The sequence below is a fragment of the Mercurialis annua genome, linkage group LG2, assembly GCF_937616625.2.
Source record: "Mercurialis annua linkage group LG2, ddMerAnnu1.2, whole genome shotgun sequence".
In the NCBI taxonomy this organism is placed as follows: Eukaryota; Viridiplantae; Streptophyta; class Magnoliopsida; order Malpighiales; family Euphorbiaceae; genus Mercurialis; species Mercurialis annua.
In genome coordinates this window covers 57,705,717-57,732,386 of record NC_065571.1, presented here as the reverse complement: position 1 = coordinate 57,732,386, position 26,670 = coordinate 57,705,717, and the positions used below count along the sequence as shown (strand labels likewise).

The 26,670-nt window shown below is 29.4% G+C and overlaps 2 protein-coding genes across 2 annotated transcripts; one reads left to right on the top strand and one right to left on the bottom strand.

Annotated features, from left to right (window-relative positions):
- Positions 1–8,773: 8,773 nt before the first annotated feature.
- LOC126670478 (xyloglucan endotransglucosylase protein 7-like) lies at positions 8,774–10,273 on the bottom strand. The gene is made up of 3 exons (XM_050364219.1): positions 10,004–10,273; positions 9,737–9,930; positions 8,774–9,152 (listed from the first exon to the last, which is right to left on the bottom strand). Exons 1-3 carry the CDS (start codon positions 10,271–10,273, stop codon positions 8,774–8,776), a joined length of 843 nt encoding a protein of 280 aa, XP_050220176.1.
- Positions 10,274–16,886: 6,613 nt separating this feature from the next.
- LOC126670477 (probable xyloglucan endotransglucosylase/hydrolase protein 25) lies at positions 16,887–22,577 on the top strand. The gene is made up of 3 exons (XM_050364217.2): positions 16,887–17,200; positions 17,721–17,914; positions 22,001–22,577. Exons 1-3 carry the CDS (start codon positions 16,925–16,927, stop codon positions 22,377–22,379), a joined length of 849 nt encoding a protein of 282 aa, XP_050220174.1. The 5' UTR covers positions 16,887–16,924; the 3' UTR covers positions 22,380–22,577.
- The last annotated feature ends 4,093 nt before the right edge of the window (positions 22,578–26,670 follow it).

The following is a 26,670-nucleotide window of genomic DNA, read 5'->3' as shown; positions in this document are numbered from 1 at the left end:
TTATAAAAATGATGACATTTCAACCGTTTTAAATGACATGTCATTATGTGATAGGTTTAGTCCACGGATGACGTGGTAGACTGAGTCTATCTAAGAATTTCTCCATCCACATTAAAAATTATAATATCCATTTTAAAAGTTAAATTACATTTACTTTTATAAAATTATAGTAAGATATAATTTAATTTTATATTTTGAATGATCACCTTACAATAAATTTCTGAATCTGGACAATTCATCAAAAAGGAAAATTTATGAATATGCCTCTATATGCATATATGGGAAAGTTGTATGGAGTAGGCAAATGTTGGGTTGGCAATTAGAAATAAAATATGAAACGCGGGTTTTGATTATTTGATGAAGAAAACTGGAATGAGTTTTGTGTTTATTTTAGGCTTAACCCACCGCCCCTCTTATTCACTTTCAAGAATTCATCTCTTTCTTATCTATACTATATATAAAAGCACGGATGGGGACATACAAATTTACGGAATAGTCCTTTTTAACCTATTACTAAATAAAGACATTATAGTCATTAGTTAATTGATTATTTAATTAATTATTAAAAATATATTATAAGTAGAGTCCTAATTAAAACACAATTATTTGATATATTGGCTAATACAAATCTCTCTTCTTAAAATATTTGCTGAGACTGATTTTTTTTTAAGGAAAGAACAAAAACTAAACACTTACCTATTTAAGTATTAGAGTTGGACTAGAATAGGAAATTGATTTGGATAAATATTAGAAACCGATTTTCGCACTCCAAAGTTGATGCCTGCACTCCATAATTTCTTAAGATAGACCATAATATCCTTAAATTCTTATTCCTTTTCTCTCCATTTGATGTACTCTCCCGATATATTCATTGCAATTGATTTGGTACAATTTGACAAAATATATATTTTACCTCTTGTACTTAATTTATTTTGGGTAAATACCTCTTGTACTTAATTACTTTTAATTTTAGAACATATATATATAAAAAGTAAATCTCTTCATAAAATAGATGTCGATTATATTTTAAAATATTTACACTAAATGCCTATAGTTTTAATATATATACATCTACATCCTTTTATTTTATTTATGATCAAATAAATTTTTTTATCTAAATTTTTTTATTAGTATTATCTTAAATATTGTTGAATTAATTTTGACTAGCTTCATTTTCAAAATAAAATATTTGGTCCAACAATAATTATAATTTATTTTATATGTTCATATTTTTATGAAATCAGTGTAAAATTTATTTTAAAACTAAAATTTATATATATATATATATATATATATATATATATATATATATATATATATATATATATATATAAACACTAAAATTTACCAGATATTATTATAGTTAAAAACATAAACATATTATTAAAAAACATATATCTACAAATTAAATAAGGTTAATTATCTAAAATTTGTAATTTTTTAAAACGAAATCATTGTAATTGAAGTTTTACCACACTAAAATTTTATTTCAACATTTTTGTTTTATACGTTATTATCAATATGTTATTAATATCATATTAATAAATTTCATTATTGAATGAGTGATATATATTATAATAAAATAATTATATGAATAATATTAAAATTAATTGAATTCATTTTGAAAGCCATGATTTAAATAAATCAAATAGGGAGACTTACTTTTGGTAAAATAAGTTACAATTGTTCCTTTTTTGTATTATAAGAGTTTTAAAAAATTTAAAAAATGAAGTTTATTCGCATTAATTAGGCGTTTATTTTTTGTTATAGAACTTATTTTTTGCGGAAATAAAATTGTGGAGATAACTTTCAATATCTTTTAATTAAACTCACCGAATAGCCAAACAAACTCAATTGTTTAAAGAATGGACAATTAACTTCAACAATTATGATAAAACAAATATTTTAGTATTAGTACTTAAATTTTAATTTCTCCAAATTTTGTAGAAAAAAATGAGAATTTTCCGTAACAATTCTGATTAACATGAGATACTAATAAAGATATTATGATATATTAAAAGAAGTGGAGTAGAAAGATGATGATAAAAATTGAAATAGAAAGAAATGGAGCAGAAGAGAGGGAGAAGAAATATGAGGGTGGAAAATATTTAGTATACATCTACCGGAAAAAATAGTGGATATGAAGCTTCATGGGCATTATGGACGGGTTAAGAAATTTTGGAATGTAGAAATTAATTTGTGAAGCGCAAAAATCGCTACCCTAAATATTTAAAGACCAATGGAAACCCTGACAATTTAAAAACTAATTGAAAAGAGTTTTAGCCATTCAGAATGTTTTCCGCATTTTTATTCAACAAAACAATACTTTGACTTTTAGATTAATTATAGTAGAGTAAATAACATGGATTAAGGGGAAAGGAGTTTTAAAGACAATTGTATCAAAAAATAATAATTTGACGAAAATAAATAATTAATTTATTGATATATTTGTTTTGAATGTATAAAATTAGTTAAAATAATAATTTATAACCACACGATCTAAATTATAAAGAGATGATTTTAAAGTCAATTCAATTGCCTAATTTTTCAATTATTATATATATTCTGCTTAGTAGAGTTTTTTTTCTTTTTAAATTTAATATTAAGAAATGTAAAATAATAACAAAGCAAACATAAAAGAATGCAATAGTGCACATATAATTCAAATTCAAGTAAAAATTATTTATGATAAATGTTTAATAAATAAATTTAAAGATATTAGTTGTAATATGATAAAAGTAATAATAAATTAATATTTTTTTTTTCAAATAAAATATTTTTTATCTTAAAAGTAAATTAAAAATGATATTAATAATAATATTATATGGTGATTATCAAATACTTTTTTTAATCAATAATTACTAGAAATTATATTATTATTGTCTTATCACATTACGAGCCACGTGCATAGCACGTAAAGCAATACTAGTTAGGCTTAAAATGCACAAAAAATCCACCAATTTTCGCATATTTTTGGTATTTAACATATTCTTTTAATTTTAGTAGAAAGATACACGAACTTTTAAAATTTTACAATTAAAGACACCGGCCGTTTTGGATCTAAAACGACACCGTTTTAGATTAAAACGGCGCCGTTTTTGATGTAAAATTGCATTATTTTTCAAAGAAAACTCACACGTGCTCTTATTTGCAAAATTTTAAAAATTCATATATTTTTTTGCCAAAATTAGAAGATTGTGCTAAATACTAAAATCACGCGAAAGTTGGTAATTTTTGGCGCATATAAGCCTTCTTATTATTACCCTTGCAAAATATCCACATTTTGGAAATATTTTGTTAAGTTCCTGGCCTTTTCGCATTTAAGCCTTCTTATTAGGGCTTATTAGGTGTTTACCTAAAATAAAAGAATAATAAAAAATACTACCTCAGTGTTGAAAAGATATTAAAAATACCTCAAGATTTTTGTCTAATTACTTTTGTACTCTCCATGTCAAAATATTCAGAATTTTACTCTCACATATGACAGAGCTCTCTCTCTCTCGCTCTCTCCCTCCCTCCCTCCCTTCTATTTTTTATGTGGTTCTTTTTTCTCCATTTTTGTTCCCTCCTACTTCATTATTTCTCCGCCATCACCTCCGTCATCGCTCCGCCATCACCTTCGTCGTCTCTCCGCCATCATTCCGCCGTCGTATTACCGTTGTTCCAATATTATTTGAAATTTAATTATCGATTCTGTAATTTTTATGGTTTATTTTAACTTACAAACCTAAAAAATATCAATCTTACAATTTTTCAGTTCCAGATCTAAAAATCTTTAGAGAAAACGATTTTCATCTGAAAAAAATAATTTTCTGCAAAAGAAAAACGATTTTCTGCGGAAAAACAGCGTCTGATTATCATATCATTATCACGACATTATCATGTCATTATCATAATACTGCAAAAAATAAAAAAAATTCTATAAAAAATAATATTTGATTATCATACTGCTATCATAACATTATCATGACGTACTTTGTCATAATACTATATTATCATAACATTATCATGACGTACTTTATCATAACAGTATATTATCATAACATTATCATGACCTAATTTATCATAATAGTATATTATTATAACATTATCATAACGTACTTTATCATAATTTTATCATAATATTTTATTATACCTTATCATATTATTATCAAACGGTATCATATTATTATCATCAAATTTATCATACTGTTATCATAACATTATTTATCTTTTATCATAACTATATCATATTATTATCATAATATTATCATGACATACTTTTATCATAACTATATCGTAACCTTTTATCATAAACTTATCATAACATTATCACAATATACTTTATCATAACAGTATCAAAAAATATTATCATAACATTATCATGACGTACTTTATCATAACTATATCATAACTTTATCATACTATTATCATAATATTATCATATTATTATCATAACCGTATACTATTATGATATTGATATGATAACGTTAATGATATAGATATGCTAATATTAATGATACCGAAATGATAATCAAGCATTTTTCTTGATAAAAAAATCGTTTTTCGCTGCAGTGTTATGATAACGATATGATAACGTCATAGTGATAACGATATGATAATCAGACGCTGTTTTCTGCAGAAAATCGTTTTTTCCATCATAAAATCATTTTTAATGCAGATTTTCAGATCTTAAACTGAACAAATTCAAAAATAAATTTTTAAGATCTGAGAGTTAAAATAATTGTAATAATCACCACGACTTAAAAAAAAATCGCTAAAATATGGAAGAATGGCAAATCGACGGCCGAGTGAAGACGAAGCGAAGGCGGATTAACGACGGAGTAATAATGGATCGTTGAAGAAATAGCGGCGGTGTGATAAAGAAGAAAAAAATAAATGAAGAAGAAGAAAAAAAATGGAAAAGAAGAAGAAGAAGAAGAAGAAAAATGGAGAACAAGAGAGAGAGAGAAAGTGAGAGAAGAAAATCTGGAAAATAAAAAAGAGAGTAATATTAAAATGCTTAGAGTAAAAAATAATAAAAAATAAGTATTCTTATAATAAAAAAAGATTTTAGAGTAAAAAAATAAAAGTATTAAAAAAGTGAAGTATTTTCTGTATCTTTTCCTTGTTAAGGTATAATTTACTATTATTTTAAAAAATAGAGTATATTCTCTAATTTTCTCTTCTTATTATTACCCTTGCAAACCTCAACCCGATTTACAACTTCATTTACAGGTACAACCGGTTAGCAGCTCCACCAATTTCGGTTCAAAATAAACCGGACCTACTGCTTTTACCTAAAAGCCTGATATGAAGGTTCAGAAGTTAGTTGGATTTCGGCCTCTTTCGAATATGCTTTGATTATTTATTATTTTAGTTTTTTATATGAAATATTATTATTTTTTAACATTTATTTTTTATTATTCCTAAATTTTTATATTTCATACAATTTTTTAATATTATTTTTTAAAAAACTTTATTTTCTATATTAACTCTCATATTCCAATATTGTCTTTCATTATTTTAATTCTTTTTCTCTATTATATTTCTACACTTAATATTTATCACATATTTTTTTATTTTTTTATTTTTTTAACCTTCTTAGAATTTTGACGTTTTTCGTCAGTTTTAATATCAATACAAAATCAACAACATGTAATAAAGTAACTAATTTAATTTTTTTAATTTTTTTACACTAACTTTTATTTTTTCAACATTGTTTCAATTTAATTTTAATTTTTTTATTTTGTTACATATAATATGGTCTTTTTTGGTTAATATATACACAAGATTAACATTGTAATATTACGATAATTAATATTATTATTGTCTTATTCGCCAATAACGCCATCATTTTAATGCTTTCTTATAATATGATTGGCTCAGTTTAAGGATGACAGAGTAGACCAACTCTATGTAATAATTTTAAAGTCTAAAAAATATTAAAAATGTTCATGAATTGAGAATATAATAAATGGAAAATAAATTTAAATGAAGTTATTTAGATAGAAAAACATGTAATATTTAGAACTATTCAAATAGTCGTATAATATATATTAGGCCTAATGTCTTAAAAAACCCCGACCTTTTAGCCCCTTTTCAATCATACCCTGACGTTGAAAATTTGTCAATTTTACCCTATTTTGCATTTTTGTGTTTCAATTGTACCCTGAAAAATTAAATTAACGTCTTTTGCGTTTGGAAATTTGTTTAAAACATTCTCCATGTCTCGCATATATTTATTGTATATTTTTAAAATTTATTTAAATTTAGTTAAATTAATTAAGAATTTAAATTAGTGTTAATTTGATTATGGTTTTTAGTTAGTTTTTAAAAATAAAGGACTTATTTGTACTTTTTTGAATAAAAACGAATTTAATTTCATGTTTAGACTTAATTAATTGAATGATTTCATCATTTAAGTAAAAAAATTAACAAAAATTAAAATATTGGGGTACAATTGAAAACGGAAAATTCAATTGTGGGTAAAATTGACAAATTTTCAACGTCGGGGTGGAATTGAAAAAAAGTTTAAAGGTGAGGGGTTTTTGAATGATTAGGCCTATATATTAAGAACTTTGAAAGGACATATAACTAGTTATATTGGGGCTTTGTACATAAATGCTTGATTTGGACTTGGTCTTTTCAAAAACACTCTCCAACTAAAAAGTTAGCACATTTACGCCTTTTTAAATTGAAAGATAACAAACATACTTTATCTCTAATAACAAAATCACAGGTTAAATAAATTCAATACCGTTTCGACCACCGTTTAATAAAAACACCATTATTTAACAAATCACTGCCACTTCCCACCACCCTTTACAGAGCTCAAATAAATTCAATATCGTTCCAAACTTTCTTTCTCCTATTGTCGTCTTAAAGCTCAGTTTCAGCCAGTTTTCTTCTTACTGAGGCCTCTCGCTCCGAGATTTCCTCCGATTCCGATCGTTGTTGGGTGTTTTTTATTTTTTTGGTTTTTACTCAATATAACTTCTGTTTAATATTGTTGATTTTTTAGGATTAGTAGAAATTTAGGATTAGTAGAAACTGAAATTGAATTTTAAATTAATCTACTGCTATATTTTGTAATTTTTCAATAGATGAAAAATATGGGTGAGTTTAGAGCCAATAACAATCTAACTTTGTTGTATGAAATTAATGCTTGTTTCATTTTCAATGTGTTGGTAATAATAGAGATTGCAATCTTGTTAATTGATTTAAAGAATTTATCAACTGGAATGAAGATTTGTATATATGATAAATGTTTTTGTTTTTTTTATAATGCATGTCACATGTTTGATAAAATGCTTAAGAGATTATTTCAAAATTATTTTTCATTTGTGATTTATATGATTTATTTGTCGAGAGTTTGTTATTGGTTTGAAAAACGGATATCCGCTAATTTTTATAGTTTGTTTCAATACTATATACACAACAATAATATACTTATTTTAATAGAAAATGATGCATTATATGAATATAAAATAAAATAAAATATGATAAGTAGTAGGTGAATGATATTATACAATATTTAGCATCAAAGCGTGTCTTACTTACGGTCACCAAAAATTATGATGCTCAGTTACTAATTTGTGTCGGTTCTGGTGTCTTCTTACTGCATTCATTTGCAGTTGCAGTTGTTTAACATAGTAATTTTTGTCTGATTTGAGTAGTTTTTTAGTAGCTCATTGGTAGATTTTAACATCAAACGTAATCGATCACTAATCGTAGTGTCAAAAATCAAATAGATTATCTACGTACAGTATATTATTAAATTTTTAAAGGTGACATATTTACTTATTAATTTTGTTTATATTTAATTTTTAGTTGTTTTTTAGTTGCTCACCGGTTGCTCTTCAGTTGCTTTTCCGATACTTACTAGTTGCTTTTGTTTATTGTTTTTATCGGTTGCTTTTTAGTTGCTCTTATTGTTTGTTTCGTTTGATTTTCATTTTGATTACTATTTGATTGCATTTTATTTGTTTTATTTGTTGTTGATCTAGTTTTTGCAGCATACAAATATAATCAAATATTTTTAACAATGTTATTTATATTATGTTAAAAATCAATGTCATAAATAATTATCTTACAAAAAATTAGATATTTATAAGGGACAAACCGTAAGTATGATCATGATTAAAACATAAAATTTAACCGTAAGCACGATCATGATTAAAATATGAAATTTCTTCAACATGGAAAATATAACAAACAACATAAGATAAATTTTCGGGTAACTAAAAAATATAACGAGCAGAAGATTTTTTTTCTTTTTAAATTGTTGATTAATATAATAATGAAAAGGAAGTTTCTGCACATACGATGGTAGAATCGACAGCTTGGATTGATAAGAATGAAAATTAATATTAAGATGAATCAAATAATTTTGAATTTAAATTCAAGTCAGTTAATTAAAAAAAATAAACATTTCATTTTCTTTGCATGTGTTAAATTTTGGAGAGAATAAATAACAAATGAGAAATAACAAAGAAAAAGAAAGAGGATAGGAGCAATAAAAAGACAAATTGTTATAACAAATCCATAAAATAAGAGAGAATATTGCATCATGATGGATTTGGAAAAGAGCGTATATCTGCAAATAAAAGTTAAAAAGAGCGCACGCTTGTCTAAATAAAAGCCAAAGGAGCATTGTTGTAAGCAAATGTGAAAAAAGAGTATACCATGTAATTACCTCGTTATATTGCTATAATTAATAGTAAACTAATCGAACACTATATTGCTATATATATATATATATATATATATATATATATATATATTTGTGTGTCTAAGTGGTGTTAGTGAGTGAACATTCGGGAGGAAGTCCGTGAGCAAAACGCTTAGTATCTGTGCAATAATCATAAATCATATACTTGTTCTGCACCCATTTCAGCCTCTGTAAACTGGCAACATGGAGCTCTTCTTTAAGCCATTTATCATGTGGAGAGCAAGAAGAAGACCAAACACAGGCTTTTGCAGTGAAATTTGTGAAGGACGAAGTGAAGGGAGCTTTTGCCCAGTCTGTTTTGACGAGACCTCCTCTTGTAGCCCAGTCATCGCCGTTCCATATAGTTGAGTAGATTCTCATTGCTTCATCTTTAGGGTATGCAATTCCACTGGAGTTCATGTTCTTGAATTGTCTTATTGGTAACCCATCAACGTAGAACCTAGAATGCATGAGAGGTAACATAACAAATTTATTATAAATCTGATGATTGAAATATTAATGGCAGATTATAGTTTTCAAGATTTATTCATTCAAATTGTATTCTACAAATTAGGCATAAACAACGGTTGTGTCAATTGAATTTTAAAATTGAAAATATAAAACAAATTTTTTCACATTCAAAAACTGCTTCTAAAATTCTTAAACTTACATATAAATGTCAAAAATAATAAAATACTACTCTGAATTAAAAGAAATCCTTAGGCAAAAATAATTAAATCAAGCATATATCTAAATCACAATTTTAAAGGTACAATTTGGCTAAAAGTCAACAGACATATTCATAAACGAAGCTGATGTGTATCGATCATTGACCCGTTTTTAATAAAAATAGATCTAAAATTCGCATAAGTCACACACCTACAACTTAGACAAATTAAAATGGTAGAAATATATCTCATGCTTCAAAAATGACATAACTAAATAAGAGGAGTTAATTGTCAAAAAAATTAAATTAAAAGAGTTTAAGTGTTCTATTAAAAAGATTAAAAGAGGAAATAAAATTTGAGATTTAAATGCACATACACAATAGTTAAAGGATTCCATAGGATGGAATAGGTATGAAAATCCAAAGTTGGGTCGAACCAAAGACGAAATTGTTGCTCTCTGTGGCCTTTGCCTTGCGTAATAACATTGGTATGAACAGTGTAAGGATCACCACTCAAATTCCCCAAGAACTCAAAATCTATCTCATCCCATGAAGACCCTTTTGAAGATAACTGCAAAGAAAAGATATTAAAATTAAATTACACACACACACAATTAAATAATTAATACAAAATTAAACCATACATAGTAAGAAGTGACAGTGCCAGCAGAATTGCCAGGAACAAGCTTCAGCTGCATACTGATCTTCCCAAATAAATATTCCTTTTTAGACTGCAAACCTGACCCAGAATTCTGATCAAGGGACAATCTTATTAACTCTCCATTGTTGAGTATCTTAGTATTTTCATTTCCCCATAAAATGTCAAAATCTTGATATAAACTTTCACCAAATGCACAGAGGACCATTGTAAGAGAGACCTGTCCTAGAACTAATAGTATTGAAGTGCTGGCCATGTGTAAATCTTGCTGCATAAAATTACTATACCAAGCTTGTTTATATAGGATTAAGGTTGCATGTAGCCATATATGTAGGGCGCGTAATGGACATTGAGCTTGATGTGGGAAACAGAAAAAGTATTTTGGTTCTTTATTTTAATTAATTATATAGCAGTTGCAGATCAAATTTTAATTTTTTGTAGTCAAACCAAAATTGAATTAAAATTACAAAATTAAATGTAAATGAAATGAAAATTTTAAATGTTTTAAAATATTTTTAGTCAAACCCAGCTATAGGAGTATCAATTTAGTTATTGTTTTTTAATTTTAGTTCGATTTTTTTTAGTTTTATTTATATTAAAAGTAATTAATGTTTTTATGATATTAAAGAAAATTTATGAATTCAGTTGATCAGTTATTTTATTAATTCAATTTTTACATACTACAAGTTACACGTAGTGGGGGAAGTTGTAGAGCATAGAGTGAGAGATGAACACATGGCGATGAAGAATATGGCGGAGAGGTGCATGCTACACAAGTGACGAACCCTTGCCATCTTTTTAACTTAAAATGAAAGAAACTGAATCACGGACTTTCTTTATTGTTTTCCAACTATGAAACCTATTCTCAAAACAATGGGCACTACTTGCAAATTTTTTTGTTTGCGTGTTTTACATTTACTTTCTCACTTGACTGAATTTCATATTTTATATTTTAAAGTAATTAAAATTATTAAATACATTTCTTAAAATATATATAAGACATTTAAATTAAATTTTTTTATAGAGCACAAATTTTGATAATCAATCACTATTTTTTTATAGAAAATTATTAGTCTGCAGTGCGATGATATCGATATGATAATATTAGTGATTCCGATATGATAATCATGCACTATTTTTTTGTAATTTTTTTTGTAGATTTTTAGATCTGAAACTAAAAAAATTTAAAAATAATTTTTTAAATTTGGAAGTTAAAATAAACTGTAATGTTGTAACATTGATAATAATTATTGAAGATATAATACCAATTGTTATGACCAGTTCGTGACTGGATTAGTATGTGCGGCGGAATCGAAACCATTCGGCATGTATTTAATTATGAATTTGATTAACACATAGCAAAAACAAAATTAATAATACAAGAGATTTATGTTGTTCAGCATTATAGCGTATATTCACGGACGAAAGAATCGAGTCATCCACTAATCATCAAAAGGAATACAAAATTAATGAAAAAAACATTAAATAGAGAACATCTATAACAAATATGCCATAAAAAAATCCATAATATTTAATTCTTTATAAGAATTAAATTGAGTTAGAATTAACTCATAAAACTTATTATTGAAAACAAATTTATAATTCAATAAACATATTTGATATATAAAACTAAAAAAGAACAAATTTAAAACAATAAACAGATTTGATATATAAAACTGATTGAGAAAATATTTGATAAAATAAATAAATTTGATACATACTGAATTGATATATAGAACTGGTTTAATAGTTTGAAAAAACTTTCATCTTTTAGCTTATTTCATCTGTACTGCTACTGCAGTTTAAGAGTTTAAAATAGTTTGACCATTTTATTCTCAAAATAAATGAACCTCCGAAGAATGAAAAAACGGAGATCGACCAAACACTCAAATCATAAATCTGGAAAATTTGGGAAAAATACGAGGTCAGATTTACTGAGTAGAGTTTATATAACCAGTTACATTTATTAAACATTTAATAAAACAGTTGTTCATTATGGATTATCAATGAAACCCTAAATCACAATTCTAAATCCATTTTCGTGTCGGGGAGACGTATCTCAATAACCGATCCCCGACTATCACTTAATAAACTAGTGAACTCAGGAGACGTATCTTCCACCGGTGCTCTCACTAAGATGAGACATATTTCAAACCTACTTCAATACCATAACAATCATTATCGGTGCGCACGTAGTTTCAATGATACCCATCGAGTAGCACGTTCCAAATCAAATCCACAATGCCGAAAACAGTTCGAGAGCTGTTTTATATATATATATATATATATATATATATATATATATATAGAACATTTGCTTAATAAAAAGGTAAGTAGAGATATAAATTCCCTGCTTGCAATCCACGTGAAAATCCGAGCAAGCAACCTAACTCTGATTCCCCTCTGAAGTACGAAAAGTCGACGCGTCTAGACAAGATATAAAATAATAATAAAAAAAAAAAACAGACTCTAATTCTAGAGAGTACTAGACACCACATAGAATTAGCACACATAACAACAAGACACGTATAACTGAACACTTAAATTTATACGCATCCAAACTATAACGCAAATTATAGAATACAAATCATAATAGTTTACATTTCCAATTACAATTCGAGTACTTTATTAAACAATTTAATTTAAATCAAGTTAAAAATTCATAACTGTGAGTCAGACGAGTTATTCAAACTAGCAAGCTTCTTCTCACTTGTTGAGCGACCAAAATCTAACCTAAACCCAAAGTTTTGTTCAAATATAACCCAAGTTATATTTAATAAAATTATATTATGCACATATACATTTAGAAGTAACCTTTAATATTGATTATATAATTATATCATGCACATATACATTTTCTAAAATTTTGTATATGTAGAACCATAATTTTTTTGAATTAAGAATGAAAATATATAATTAAAAGTTTACTCTATTTAAAAGAACTTATTAAATTTATTTCAAAAAAAAAAACTTATTAAATATAAATTTAATTTTAAAATATACTATTAATTCATAATTTTAAAAATACATAAATGGTTAATTGATTAAATAAGTAGTAAAATTATTAGAACTAATTGACTAAAAGAGGAATTATATAATATGAACAAAATGTTTTTTTTAAATGTTTGTCTGAAAAATCAAACCACCATCTAGCAGTTTATTGTGTAACTCTCATTCGAAGTATAACTATGGACAAGACGTTAGTCGCCTAATAAGACAAGATGGTGGAAAGAAACACCCAAAACTTATGATTTGTAATGAAAAGAGGAACTCCAAATGAGGCAATAAGGTGGCAATACGAAGTTTAAGTGTCAAAAGAAGCTTCACTTTTGCTTCAAATAATTGTTACTTTGTGATGACTATATTTCTCGAGTCTCTTCAGCGGCAACTACTTAACTTATTAAAGTTTATACTAGGCTTAATCACCAAAAAATGCCAAACCTATACGTTTTGTGTCAATTATAGCCAAACCTTTAAAAATCACCAGATTTAGCCAAACCTTATATGTTTTGTTTCTTTTTTAGCCATTTTTGAATCGAACCGGTTTTTCTGACACCGTGTCGTCCACGTCACCGCCAACTAAGCAATTGGCTGACATGTCAGCTGAAATATTTAAATAAGGTTTGGCTATAACTGACACACAAAAAATAGGTTTGGTATTTTTTGGTGAATAACCCTAATTTTAAATTCAAGCCAATTTTTAAATTTAATAATTAGTAAATTAATTATATTATTTATAAAATTTATGTATATTTAAAAATAATTAATATTTCCTATTTAATACTAATTAAAATTAATTTTAATTTTTTATTAAATCTAATTAAATTTAATAAATTTATATTATAATATATTTTAATGAATATGTAATTAAAAAAATGAATTAATGTATTATTTAGGAATTAATGTTGAATTAAATTTGGTGAAAAGGTTTAATGTTCATGATGATTTTGAACTTGATTTATTATTTTTAATGTTGTTGAAATCTTATTATGACTGGATTTAGGTAATAAATAAAATAGTTATGTGTAAATTAAAGTAAGTTTTTGGCTATGCCGAGTAAAATGACTTATGTGTTTATACTTATAAACATCATGATATATATTGATTACACCATAATGAGCTTCACTTTTTAAAGAAAAAAAAATGAAAAAATAATTACACTCGTCCTTTAAATAAGCAGTCTATTTAGTGATTATTTTTATGTTTATGTGTGTATAGTTGAATTATGAACATTGTTGTATGTTTATTGTGTATAATACTCTCAGATTGTTCGTCGGAAGACGAACAATTGGGTCTAAAACGGCGGCGGTGTCAAAGAACCGACGAATGTAATTTAAAAAAAATAAATTTTAAGATGAACATGACATTTTTTGTTTTTAATAGAATTTAAATTAATTATATATCCATCAAATATGTAAAAAAAATTATTAGAATTATTTAAATTTAGTAAAAAAAATAATAATTTAAGTTAGCGTTAAATAAAAATATTATTTTTTAATATATATGAATTTTATTATAATATAATTAATCATTTAATTATTTAATTTTAAAATTAGTTTTATTCACCAAAAAATACCAAACCTATGCATTTTGTGTCAGTTATAGCCAAACCTTATTTAAATATTTCAGCTGACATGTCAGTCAATTGCTTAGTTGGCGGTGACGTGGACGACACGGTGTCAGAAAAACCGGTTCGATTCAAAAATGGCTAAAAAAGAAACAGAACATATAAGGTTTGGCTAAATTTGGTGATTTTTAAAGGTTTGGCTATAATTGACACAAAACGTATAGGTTTGGCATTTTTTGGTGATTAAGCCTTTATACTAACATCACTCCCTATTTTGTATCCTTTCTTACAGTTCAATGATTTTTGCTAATATTTCCAGCTTCTCCCCAGTTTCTCACCAACTACCTAGACGCCCAGAAAATCCTCAAGATGCACTTTTGTTTTTTTTAGCCAAATGATCAAAAAAGACCAAATCTTTTATAAAAATTTCATAAAAATTCAAATTTTTTAATTTATTCAATTTATCTTAAAACGCATGATTTTATTTTAATTTTGTCCAATTTTACAATTTGCCTTATGTGGCGCTGATGTGTGGCATGCCACATCAGCGCCACGTAGGCGCCACATGAGTAAAATTACATAATCAGACAAAATTCAAATAAAATCATGCGTTTCAGGACAAATTGGATAAAATTGAAAATTTTAGGACTTTTGTAAAACTTCCATAAAAGATTTGGCCTTATTTTTTTATTCTTTTTCTTTTACGAGCTTTTAGGTTTAAGTTTTTATAGCCAGTCAAATTGAATTGATTTTCAAATTGGAAATTTTTATCCACCCTGGCGTAAATTTGAAATCTATAAAAAGAACTGGATTGAAAATTTGAATACTAAATTTTCGTAAATTCTATCCTAATATAAAATTATGCAAAGTAGACAATTTTTGAATCTAATTTAATTGAAAACGAGTTAACAATCAAGACTAATATAATTTTTTTATTTAATTTATACATAAAGATGAAAACTTATTATTAGTATTATCATGAATTATTTTTATTATTTTTCAATTGATTAATTAATTATTATTAATACTTTATTATAATCAATATTTAATTAATTTATTAAGAAATTGTATCTTATACCGATATATAAGGATTATTTTCCAAATACTTATTTTTGGTAAAATATTTACACCATTTTGTCTCATCTTTTCCTCTTATCCTACGTTACCTAATAAAGAAGTCTTATCTTATTTTAGGTTATATTTTTACATAACCACTTTTTTCTCTCTCTCTTTCTCTCTCTTCCTTTCTTCTTCTTTTTCCTTTAATTTTCAGTTTATCTCCTCCGGTTATTTTTCCGTTCGTCTTTTCCGTCGTCTTTCTGATCGCGCTTCCGTTCGTCTACTTCTGATGGATTTCTCGTCGTTTCCGGTCGTTTTTCCGTTCGTCTTTTTCGTTCGCGCTAGTCCGTTCGTCTCTTCCATCCGCGCTATGGATTTCTCGACTCATTTTTAGATTTGTGTAATTTTTTAGATTTTTTGTAATGATTTAAATATTTTGTAAATAAATTATTGTAGATTTATAATTTTTTGTTTATAATTGTTCTATTATTCGTATAATTATTTATTTTTTCTTTTCTTATTCATAAATTTGTTTATTGCTACTAATTTTGTAAAGAAAAATTGATTTATGGTGCATTTATAGTAATTTTATAATATATTTACGCTTTAGTGTATTTTTGGTGTATATATAGTGTATTTCTGCCGTTTTTTAGTATATTTATAGTGCATTTACAGTGTTTATGGTGTATTTGCAGTGTTTATGGTGTATTTACAGTGTTTCATGGTATAAACCACAAAAAACACTATAAAATGCTATAAATACACTAAAATTACACTATGTATATACTACTTATACACTATATATACACACTAATCTTACACTATATAAATACCATAAAAACACTATATATACACTATAAAAAAAATTCTAAATTTTTTTTTTTATAAAAAATAAAAATTAACACTATATATACATTAATTTTACACTATATAAAAAAACTGTCGGTCGGTTCGGTCGATTAGATCGACTGAACCGAAAAAACAGAAAATCAAAAATGAAAACCGAACAAAATGTATTTTTAAAATTAAAAAAACAAAAAAATATATTTCATAAATAAAAAAAATAAAAAAAATCAAAATTTAAAAGGAAAGTTATAAATAGAAACCCGAGCATATTGTGAATGGAATTTGAGCTAAAAATAAAGCATTAATTATTGATACGTGTTGAAAGTAAAATTTAGAAAAGGAGAGAAATATGCATGGATTTTGTCAGTTTCTATCAATTTGACCCTTTATATATACATTTTGAAAAAGCCAGAGAACCCAAAAAGTTTCAAAACAATGGCTGCTTCGTACCCATCGCTTAGATTTAAGCTTGTGGTGGTAATTATGGGGTGTTTGGTTTGTGCATCTGCTGCTAGCTTCAGTGAAGAATTTGATGTAAGTTGGGGAAATGGTAGAGGAAGATTAGAGAAGAATGGTGAGCTTCTTACACTTTCGCTTGACAAAGCTTCGGGCTCTGGTTTTCAGTCAAAGAAAGAATATCTGTTCGGAAAGATTGATATGCAGCTCAAGCTTGTTCCTCGCAACTCTGCTGGAACTGTCACCGCTTACTATGTATGTATTCATCTCTCTCTTTTTATTCTACAGATAATATGAATATTGCTATTTTTGGTGTAGTAATTTTTAATTTTTTTAAAATATATCAAATAAATCATTTAAACTGTTTCACTACTGTGTTAATAAATAAAAATAATTATATATAATATGAAATAAAAATGACTTTACTCATATCAAAAAAATTAAAATTTATTTTAAATAAAAGATTTATAAAGTTTTGTGTATTTATAAATTATATGTGAATGTGAATATTTTTTTATTAGTAAGGGTCATCCGGTTTTTGAACTATAATTCCAATTATTTTTATCAGCTATTTTAAAAATATAATTTGGATTATATAATCGTATCATTAATTAATTAAAAAAATTATCTTAAATTGATTGAAAAAATAAAAATAAAATAATTAATTCTGAAAAACAAACTTAAAGATGAGATATAATAGTAGATCCTGATTTCTGGTTATCCAACATTCTACTAGACGAACCCTTTGGTAGTAAAAAAAGTATGTATGTTTCAGATGAAGTCGGCAGGGTATAGGTGGGATGAGATAGATTTCGAATTTTTGGGGAACTTGAGTGGGGAACCCTACACTGTTCATACCAATGTTTATTGCAATGGCAAGGGTGACAGAGAGCAACAGTTCCGCATTTGGTTCGATCCCACTACTCATTTTCACACTTATTCCATTCTTTGGAACCCCCACTCTATTGTGTAAGTCATATTTATTTATTTTTCCTACTTTATTATTATTCAATTTACAATTAAATTAAATTATACATTATAAAGAAATATATTTTACTTTTGTATTTTCATGGTCAAACTCAATGTCAAGTTTTCAAATTAATTAAGCTAAAATTACATTTATTAAACATTATTCTTTTAGTAGCATAATTTGCATTTCTGTTCTTAGTTTATTTTTTGAAGATTTGCACTTTGTATGAATACTTTTGTCTTTTTATATTTTGTGGTGGAACTGAAATAATAGTGCAAATGTTAGCGCAGCAGAAAATAAATAAGAGAAGAGAAAAGAATCACACAAGATTTTTTACGTGGTTCGATCAATGCGATCTACTCCACGGCAGAGAGAGAATTTATTCTATATGTTTGTTGTGAGTTTACAATAGGGTCATCACCTCTATTTATAGTGAACCCTTAAGACACAATTTAAGTCCTAATCCAATAAGGAACTAGACTATAAATCCTAAAAGGAAAACAATGCTAAACAAAGGATTAAGTATCCTAATCTAAATAGGAACAATATATCCTAATCCAAATAGGAACAATATGAGCCATAACTCAACAATCTCCACCTTGGCGAATACACCCAACAAGATTAATCCTGAAACCTTCTTCAGCAAATCACAAGGACACCAAATTGCATCACATAATAAACTCTCCACCTTGACTTAAAATTACTCCAAAGTCAAAGTTAACCAAGACCAACTCTCTCTCTGCCATCCATGCCCCTTAAGGGCCTCATGCACTGCGTACATTGACCAAGTCCAAGCTGAGCTTGAACTTTTCAGTAGGCAACGGCTTTGTCAACATATCCGATTGCGGCTCATCAGAATCAATGATCTCACTTATTGCCAAAGCATAAGCCATAGGATTAGTATCAACCGTATCAACACAATCCACATATCTCATTGGTGTTCTGATTTGCCTTCTTCCTCTCCTTGTTGCTATACTCTCTTCTACCACTTCTTCATTAGGCTCGTTTATAGGATCAGTAGTAATCCTATTTGGAGCTACAAACTCCACCTTCTGGCTAGCACCCAGATCAGTTTTTCCTGCAAGATCACCAAGTTCCTCTTTCTGGCCAAACATAGTAGATTCATCAAAGGTTACGTCTCTACTAATAATCAGTTTTGGAGTTCTATCCATCTCTGTGCACCACAGTCTGTACCCTTTAACTCCAGTCGCATACCCTAGAAATATGCATTTCATTGCCCTCGCCTCAAGTTTACCATCATTAACATGAGCATAGGCAACACAACCGAAAACACGCAAGCCAGAATAATCAGAGGGTTTACCATACCATACCTCTTGAGGTGTCTTCAAATCAATTGCAGTAGATGGCGATCTATTCACCAGATAACAAGCAGTGTTAACTGCTTCAGCCCAGAAACGCTTTGGAAGACCCGCGTTTAACCGCATGCACCGAGCACGCTGTAGTAGTGTTTGGTTCATCCGCTCTGCAACCCCATTCTGCTGTGGTGTGTACCGTACAGTGTGATGCCTCACTATACCTTCCTTTCTACAGAAGTCATCGAATGGTGCATTGCAAAACTCTAACCCGTTGTCCGTCCTGAGTGTCTTGACCTGTCTATCAGTATGTTTTTCAACCATGGTCTTCCACTCCTTGAACCGTCCAAACACTTCATCCTTCGATTTCAGAAAATACAACCACACCTTTCTCGAGTAGTCATCGATAAAGGTCACAAAATATTTGAGTCCCCTGTGGGATTCAACCCGAGCAGGACCCCATAAATCCGAGTGAATATAATCCAGGATGCCTTTAGAAGTGTGCCTTCCAGAAGTGAATTTCACCCTGCGTTGCTTGCCAAGAATACAAGTTTCACAGAACTTCAGCTTCCCCGTTTCCGCTCCTTCTAACAACCCTTGTTTACTCAATATGGATAGCCCCCTCTCACTCATATGACCTAACCTCTGATGCCACAACTCGGTTTTACCATCATGTACCTCCAAGGATCGAGAAACCGCCACTGTTCCCACTACCGCACTCCCTATGAGAATATAAATGCCGTGTTGTAGCACACCCTTCATCACAGTCAATGCACCTTTAGAAATTCTGATATGTCCATCTCCACCTGAGTGGTTGTACCCTTGCTTGTCAAGTGTACCCACAGAAATCAAGTTTTTCCGCAGTTCAGGAATAAACCAAGCATCAAATGTTCTAACCATACCATCATACATCTTGATCTGAACAGAACCACTACCCTTGACAGCAAGCTCCTTATCATTCGCCACCTTTACAGTGCCATTCCACTCCTTGAAAGAATTAAACAATTCCTTTGTAGAAGACATATGATAAGATGCACCAGTATCTAGGACCCAGGTACTATCAGAACTTGATGTACTCACAGTCAAAACATCACCGCTTTCTTCCTCATCAGAACTCTCCTGTACCACAGCTGCATTAGCATTACCGCTTGATTCCTTGTTTTCGCCACCCTTTTTCAGCTTCGGACAATCTCTTCTAAAGTGCCCCTTCTCCTTGCAGTGATAGCATCGTCGTCCATTAGACTTCGATTTGGAACGCGACCTGTTTCCTTTCCCACCATCTCTCTCATGACTCCTGCCCCGACTCACCACAAGACCAGAAACCGATTCCTCCTCATTAGAGTTAGAGACCTTTTTCTTTAGTTCTTTGGATTGCAAAGCATCCTTTACATCACTAACAGAAATCGAATCTCTACCATATAACATTGTATCAACAAAGTTTTCATATGAACTGGGCAAAGAACATAAAAGAATGAGGGCTTGATCCTCTTCTTCAATCGAAACACCAACACCTTGTAAATCTATAACAATTCGATTGAAGTTATTAACATGATCTCTTACCTGAGTATTTTCCGTCATCCTCAATGTATACAAACGTTGTTTCTGATACAACCGGTTTGTAAGAGATTTCTTCTGAAACTTGCTCTCCAACGCTCCCCATAAAGCATCAGCAGTTCCTTCACCGATAACCTCTCTCAACACCTCATCAGAAAGACTCAATAGAATCGTACTATGTGCCTTTGACATAATATCTGCCTTCTCTCCCACAGACAAACCTTCCGGTAAATTGCTTTCTCCTCCTAACGCCGCTACGCATCCTTGTTGAACCAAAACAGCCTTCATCTTGACTTTCCACAAAGTAAAGTCATTCGAACCATTGAATTTCTCAATATCAAATTTATGAAGCGACATCTTCAATCAACAAAATACCTAGAATCTCAGATTTGAAATCTAGGCTCCGATACCACTTGTTAGCGCAGCAGAAAATAAATAAGAGAAGAGAAAAGAATCACACAAGATTTTTTACGTGGTTCGATCAATGCGATCTACTCCACGGCAGAGAGAGAATTTATTCTATATGTTTGTTGTGAGTTTACAATAGGGTCATCACCTCTATTTATAGTGAACCCTTAAGACACAATTTAAGTCCTAATCCAATAAGGAACTAGACTATAAATCCTAAAAGGAAAACAATGCTAAACAAAGGATTAAGTATCCTAATCTAAATAGGAACAATATATCCTAATCCAAATAGGAACAATATGAGCCATAACTCAACAGCAAACAATGAATTTGAAACTGATCCTACAATCCCACTCTGTAAACAAAAAAATAGATTGAAAAATCATTAACATTTGGGTAATTGATTCTCGAGTTACTATACTTTTCTCTATTTGTAGTTTAGTTGCCGTACTATATTTTAAGTGATTCCGGCAAGTTATTAAATGTAATCCGTCCTATTTATATATGCCTACTATACTATACAACCGAAATTTGCTATGAAATCCTAAATTTGGAAGAAGACATGATAAAAGAGTGTGAGGTGTCTCATGTTGTGTGGCTAATTAATGTAGAAATGAGAGGAAATTGAAGCACAAACCGGCTGCCACGTAGGCATATTTTGGCCGTATATATCAATAGAATCCTACCATATAATCAGTAAAAACGTGGTATGGTAACTAATTTGTAAACTGCAACTAAAATAATACAATAACTTCAGGAATCAATTTATCCATGAACTTTAAATAAGTTTGTTGCTATGTTATGACTCAGGTTCTCAATAGATGGAATACCAATAAGACAATTCAAGAACTTGGAATGGGTAGGGGTACCCTTTCCAAAGAAGCAAGCAATGAGAATATACTCAAGCCTATGGAATGCAGATGAGTGGGCAACAAGAGGCGGTCTTATAAAGACTGATTGGTCTCAAGCTCCATTCACTTCTTCCTACAGAAACTTCAAAGCTCAGGCTTGCACTTTGGCATTTGGCAAACACGTTTGCACTCCTAATATTGCTTATATGCTCCGACAAGAACTCGATGCAACCAGCCTCAAAAGGCTTAGATGGGTGCAGAAGAACCATATGATTTATAATTATTGCACCGACACTAAGCGATTCCCTCAAGGCTTCCCTCCAGAATGCCGTTATTGAATACAAAACTTGTTTCGTAAATATAGCCTAATGGTATGGACGTTAGAGTTGGATGTGAGAAGTTCTGGTGGATATTATTAGCAAAATCTATGTAGATATAATATATGGCTGATCTTCGATTATATAACAATATGTATATGTATGTATATTATTCCCTTGTCTATTTGCTCTTCTCTTATACAAAATGTAAGTATTATATGATTTTAGTAAGTAAATGTAGTTCAGCATGTCATGATATGCATGCAGGTAATTGATTCTGGGAGCTACCTGATACACAATTTCCTCCGCATTTCAATTTATTTCCATTTTAAAAGTTTAAAATTTAAAAGCATCTATCCCCATTTTTCTTTTGACTTTTGTTGTTCCCCTTTACATACGAACTGCCTATATAATCTCTTGAAATTTCGTAATTATTGTTATTCTACATTGAAGAAGTACAAAAACGTGTTTTCGGCTCTTTTTTTATTGATGCACCACAATTGGTTATTAATTTTTAAAACGTTATAAACTGATTATTGTATTATAGTTTTAGTGATTCCGACATGTTTTAAATAAAATATGGTCAATTTATGTTTACATAACAACCAAATTTAACTCTCAAATTTTAATTTGGGGAACGGAGAAGGTGATATTGTATAAAGGTGTGAGATGTCTTTTGTTCGTATGGCTGATATGAAGATGAGAGAAAATTGAAAAGTACGCTGGCTGCCTCGCAAGTAAAAATTAACCGGATTTCATACTAGAGTCACTAAAAATATAGTACAGTAACTAATTTATATTATCGATAATCAAACAACAATAAAAAAAGTACGGTAACTGTCAAAATATAAATGTGGATATTTTGTGTATTAAAATAAGATCATAATCTGGAGAAATTCTTAGGTAGACCGAGTCTACCACGTCATTAGTAGACTAAGTCACTCATAATACAACACTTCATTAAAATGATAACAATATCGTAATATCACCATTAAGATTTGAATGCATTTATTGCATAATTATTATGATATTGCCATCATTATAATAAGGTGTTGTATTATAAATGGCTTAGTCTACAGATGACGTGATAGACTAGGTCTATCTAAAAATTTCTCCATAATCTGATGAATTTGGCGGATCTTATATTATTATATTCAAGTGACATGAATTTAAAGTAGATCAAATGTGCACTTTTATAGTTCTATGTAGTATATTTCAGGTGAACTTTCTAGATAAATTGTAGTATATTATTCTATTCATATATAGCATATCAAATAATTTTAATTAATTTTTAGTGGATTTATGGTAATTATGTTAGTAGTTGGTCTTGAGGTTAAATGTGGTCTAATAGTAAATTTAGACTTAAAAATCACCTAAAATTCCATTAAGATCCACAAAATTATATTAAACGTTACTCCCTCCGGTCCATGTTGAGAAATACCCCAACTTGTAATAAAGTGGACCTAAGTCCGAGTTATCGATCCCACAAGGAGTGAATTCAAGAGTGATTATCGATGAGAATGAACTTAGTTGCGATTCAATTCGTTTAGCAAGGGAATAAGTGTTTTTCTTAATTAACCAATCAACCAACTACTAACAACTTATGCTAATTTAGGAATTAACAAATTACTAATTTAAAGAAACGAGTAAACACAATAATAATTAACGAAATTCAAGTGATAAAGAGGTTTGGGAGCTAATAATCCTCCTAGGTCATGCAATCAAGGGTATCGGTTTTAGGGTACTAAACGAGGACCGAGTGTTCTAAGACCGCAACTCCCGCTCTCTCGAGCCTCAAAGAGCTACAAAACCGCGACTAATCGAGCTTAACCTACTCTCGTAGCACTAAACGCAAATAGAGGCAATTAACAAATAAATCACAACTCATAGGCCACCTAATTACTAACCCACTCTCATGGTGTTACTAATTAAGTCTCTAATTAATCAAATCCAACTAATAAACCCTCTCTCAAGGTGAGAATTAATTTAAGAACAATACTTAGGTAGCTAATCTAAGCAAGCTTTAGGCTCCTTAATTAGAACAATCAACACAACCCCAAACCCTAACCCAATCATACACAACTAAGATTCAAATTAACCCCCAAACATGGGGTTTAGCCAACCATGGTGAAGATAACAAGAATTACTAATTTATCAACAAACATTAAACATCTATTGCTATTCATAATGAGTAAAAGACAATTACCTTAAGTAGAGCTTGTGTGTAAATAAGAGTATTCACTAGATAATGAAGCTTGAAATAATAATAAGACTTGTAGTAGAAGAAAAATCATAAAGGAAACTAAAATCTGGAAATTACTTCTCAAGAACAATAAGAACAATTGTAGATCTCTACAAAAGGAAATAAAAAGTACTATATTAGGATTGAGGCTAAAATGTAGAATGTTTTTACCCTAAAAACATAAAAGGCCTTATATAGCCAAGCCAAAAGAGGCTAAATGACAAATCCACTAGTACAAAGGTTTGACCAAAAGGGGAAAATGGGCCCACTAGCACACTGACCCAAAAAGATTTTACTCCAGGTCTCCTTCATGTCTCGATCGAGAAGCCTTTGTAAGGATGCTTCTCGATCGAGACCCTATTTTTAGGTAGCTCTCGGCTTATCTTGGAGACCTTGGTCTCGATCGAGAAGCTTAGAACAGGAGCCTTCTCGATCGAGACCTGCCTAAAAGGTGGCTTCTCGATTTGAAAACCTTTGTCTCGATAGAGACCTTGGTAAGCCTTGGGTCTCTTTCCATCTTCTAGATTTCTTTGATACTTCGCCCTTTATTGATCAAAAACCTTCATAATCGCTCCGATTACCTGAAGTTGCACATACACGTAATAAGGCATACAATTGCTTTAAAAACGCATATAAAACGTTCGAAGCGATGCTAAAAAGACTCGAACCGATAGGAGTATTCCACTCCTATCAAACCTCCTCACACTAAGCTCTTGCTTGTCCTCAAGTAAGAAGAATTTCTCACTTAACAACTACGGAACACAATCTTAGCAACAACTATACTCCCCATTTATGAACACGCAAATGCAACATCTAGTGTCAACAACTCATGAATCATGCAAACAAATGAGGAATGCAATAGCCAAGACATGAGGAATATGGCACTTTGAACAATTCAAAAAGTTTAATAAATCTTTCAATTGGCACTTACGAGAGCACTATCATTTAAGGGACATGCAATATTTTGGTCAACTAAGAACATGAGCACCATGTCAATCACCCAAGAGCATTAAACACAAGCACAATTATTTCTCACATGATTTCTCTCTTTCGCACAAGTGTTTAAGGTAAGGAAATGCAACACACAATCACGGAATTCCCATAGGTTTGCTCATAGTCCTAGACTCCACTACTAGCTCGGTAATTGATAATTATCATATGGACTTGTAAGGGTTGTAACGTGGCCAAGGTTCGGGGACGGTTTAAGTTGATATGTAGGCTAAAAACTTGACTTGAAACTAGGTGATACTCTATCATCGGCCTTAGGTTAGCTTGGAATTTTGGCACATTTGAACTCTTATTGTCCTCTAATGCCCTTATTTCTTTTCTCTTCTTGCTTTTCTATCTTTTTTTTTTTATAAACTTTATTTATTCTTTCTTTGTTTTGTTTTCTCTTTTCTTCTTAGGCATAGACTTTCGACTTTTAAACTCGAGTTCAATCTATCTTGTTTCGTCAAGCTTCTATATTAACCTCCTCACACTAGTTTTCCAAGTCAAGTTTGGGTGTTTTCAAGCGGAAATGGAGAATAGGATTGCTTAGGTGACAATGGTGATATCAACAAAAACAAAGTTTTAGGCTCAAGCTTGTGTTTCTAGAGGTACAATGGTAGGCTTTTAAAGTGGGCTCTAAAACAATGGTTACTCCTAATGCCATATTCATCTAATCATCAATTACTCAACATTGCAATTTTGAAAGGACACCGAGCAAATTCTAGGAATTCTCGGCAAAAAAGACACTCACAATAATCTATTAGGCTCAAAAGTGCTCACATACAAAGTGGTGTTGTGCTCAAATGCTTAAATCAAATGAATTCATGCCAATGTATGTTCATATTCAAAGCGACACAACAATGTTCCAATCAAGGTCACACATCATGAATCCGCATCAAGTATCTCGGTCATGCCTAAAGATCATACAATTGTAAAACTTGCCCTAATGCCAACTCAACATGTCTAATTCCATTGCATTTCATTAAGCAAGCATGAACCGTAAATTGTTTAATTAGATAAAAACATTTAAACATTCATAAACCGGGAGATAATACTTGCTTTGACGAATTTTCTAAATTT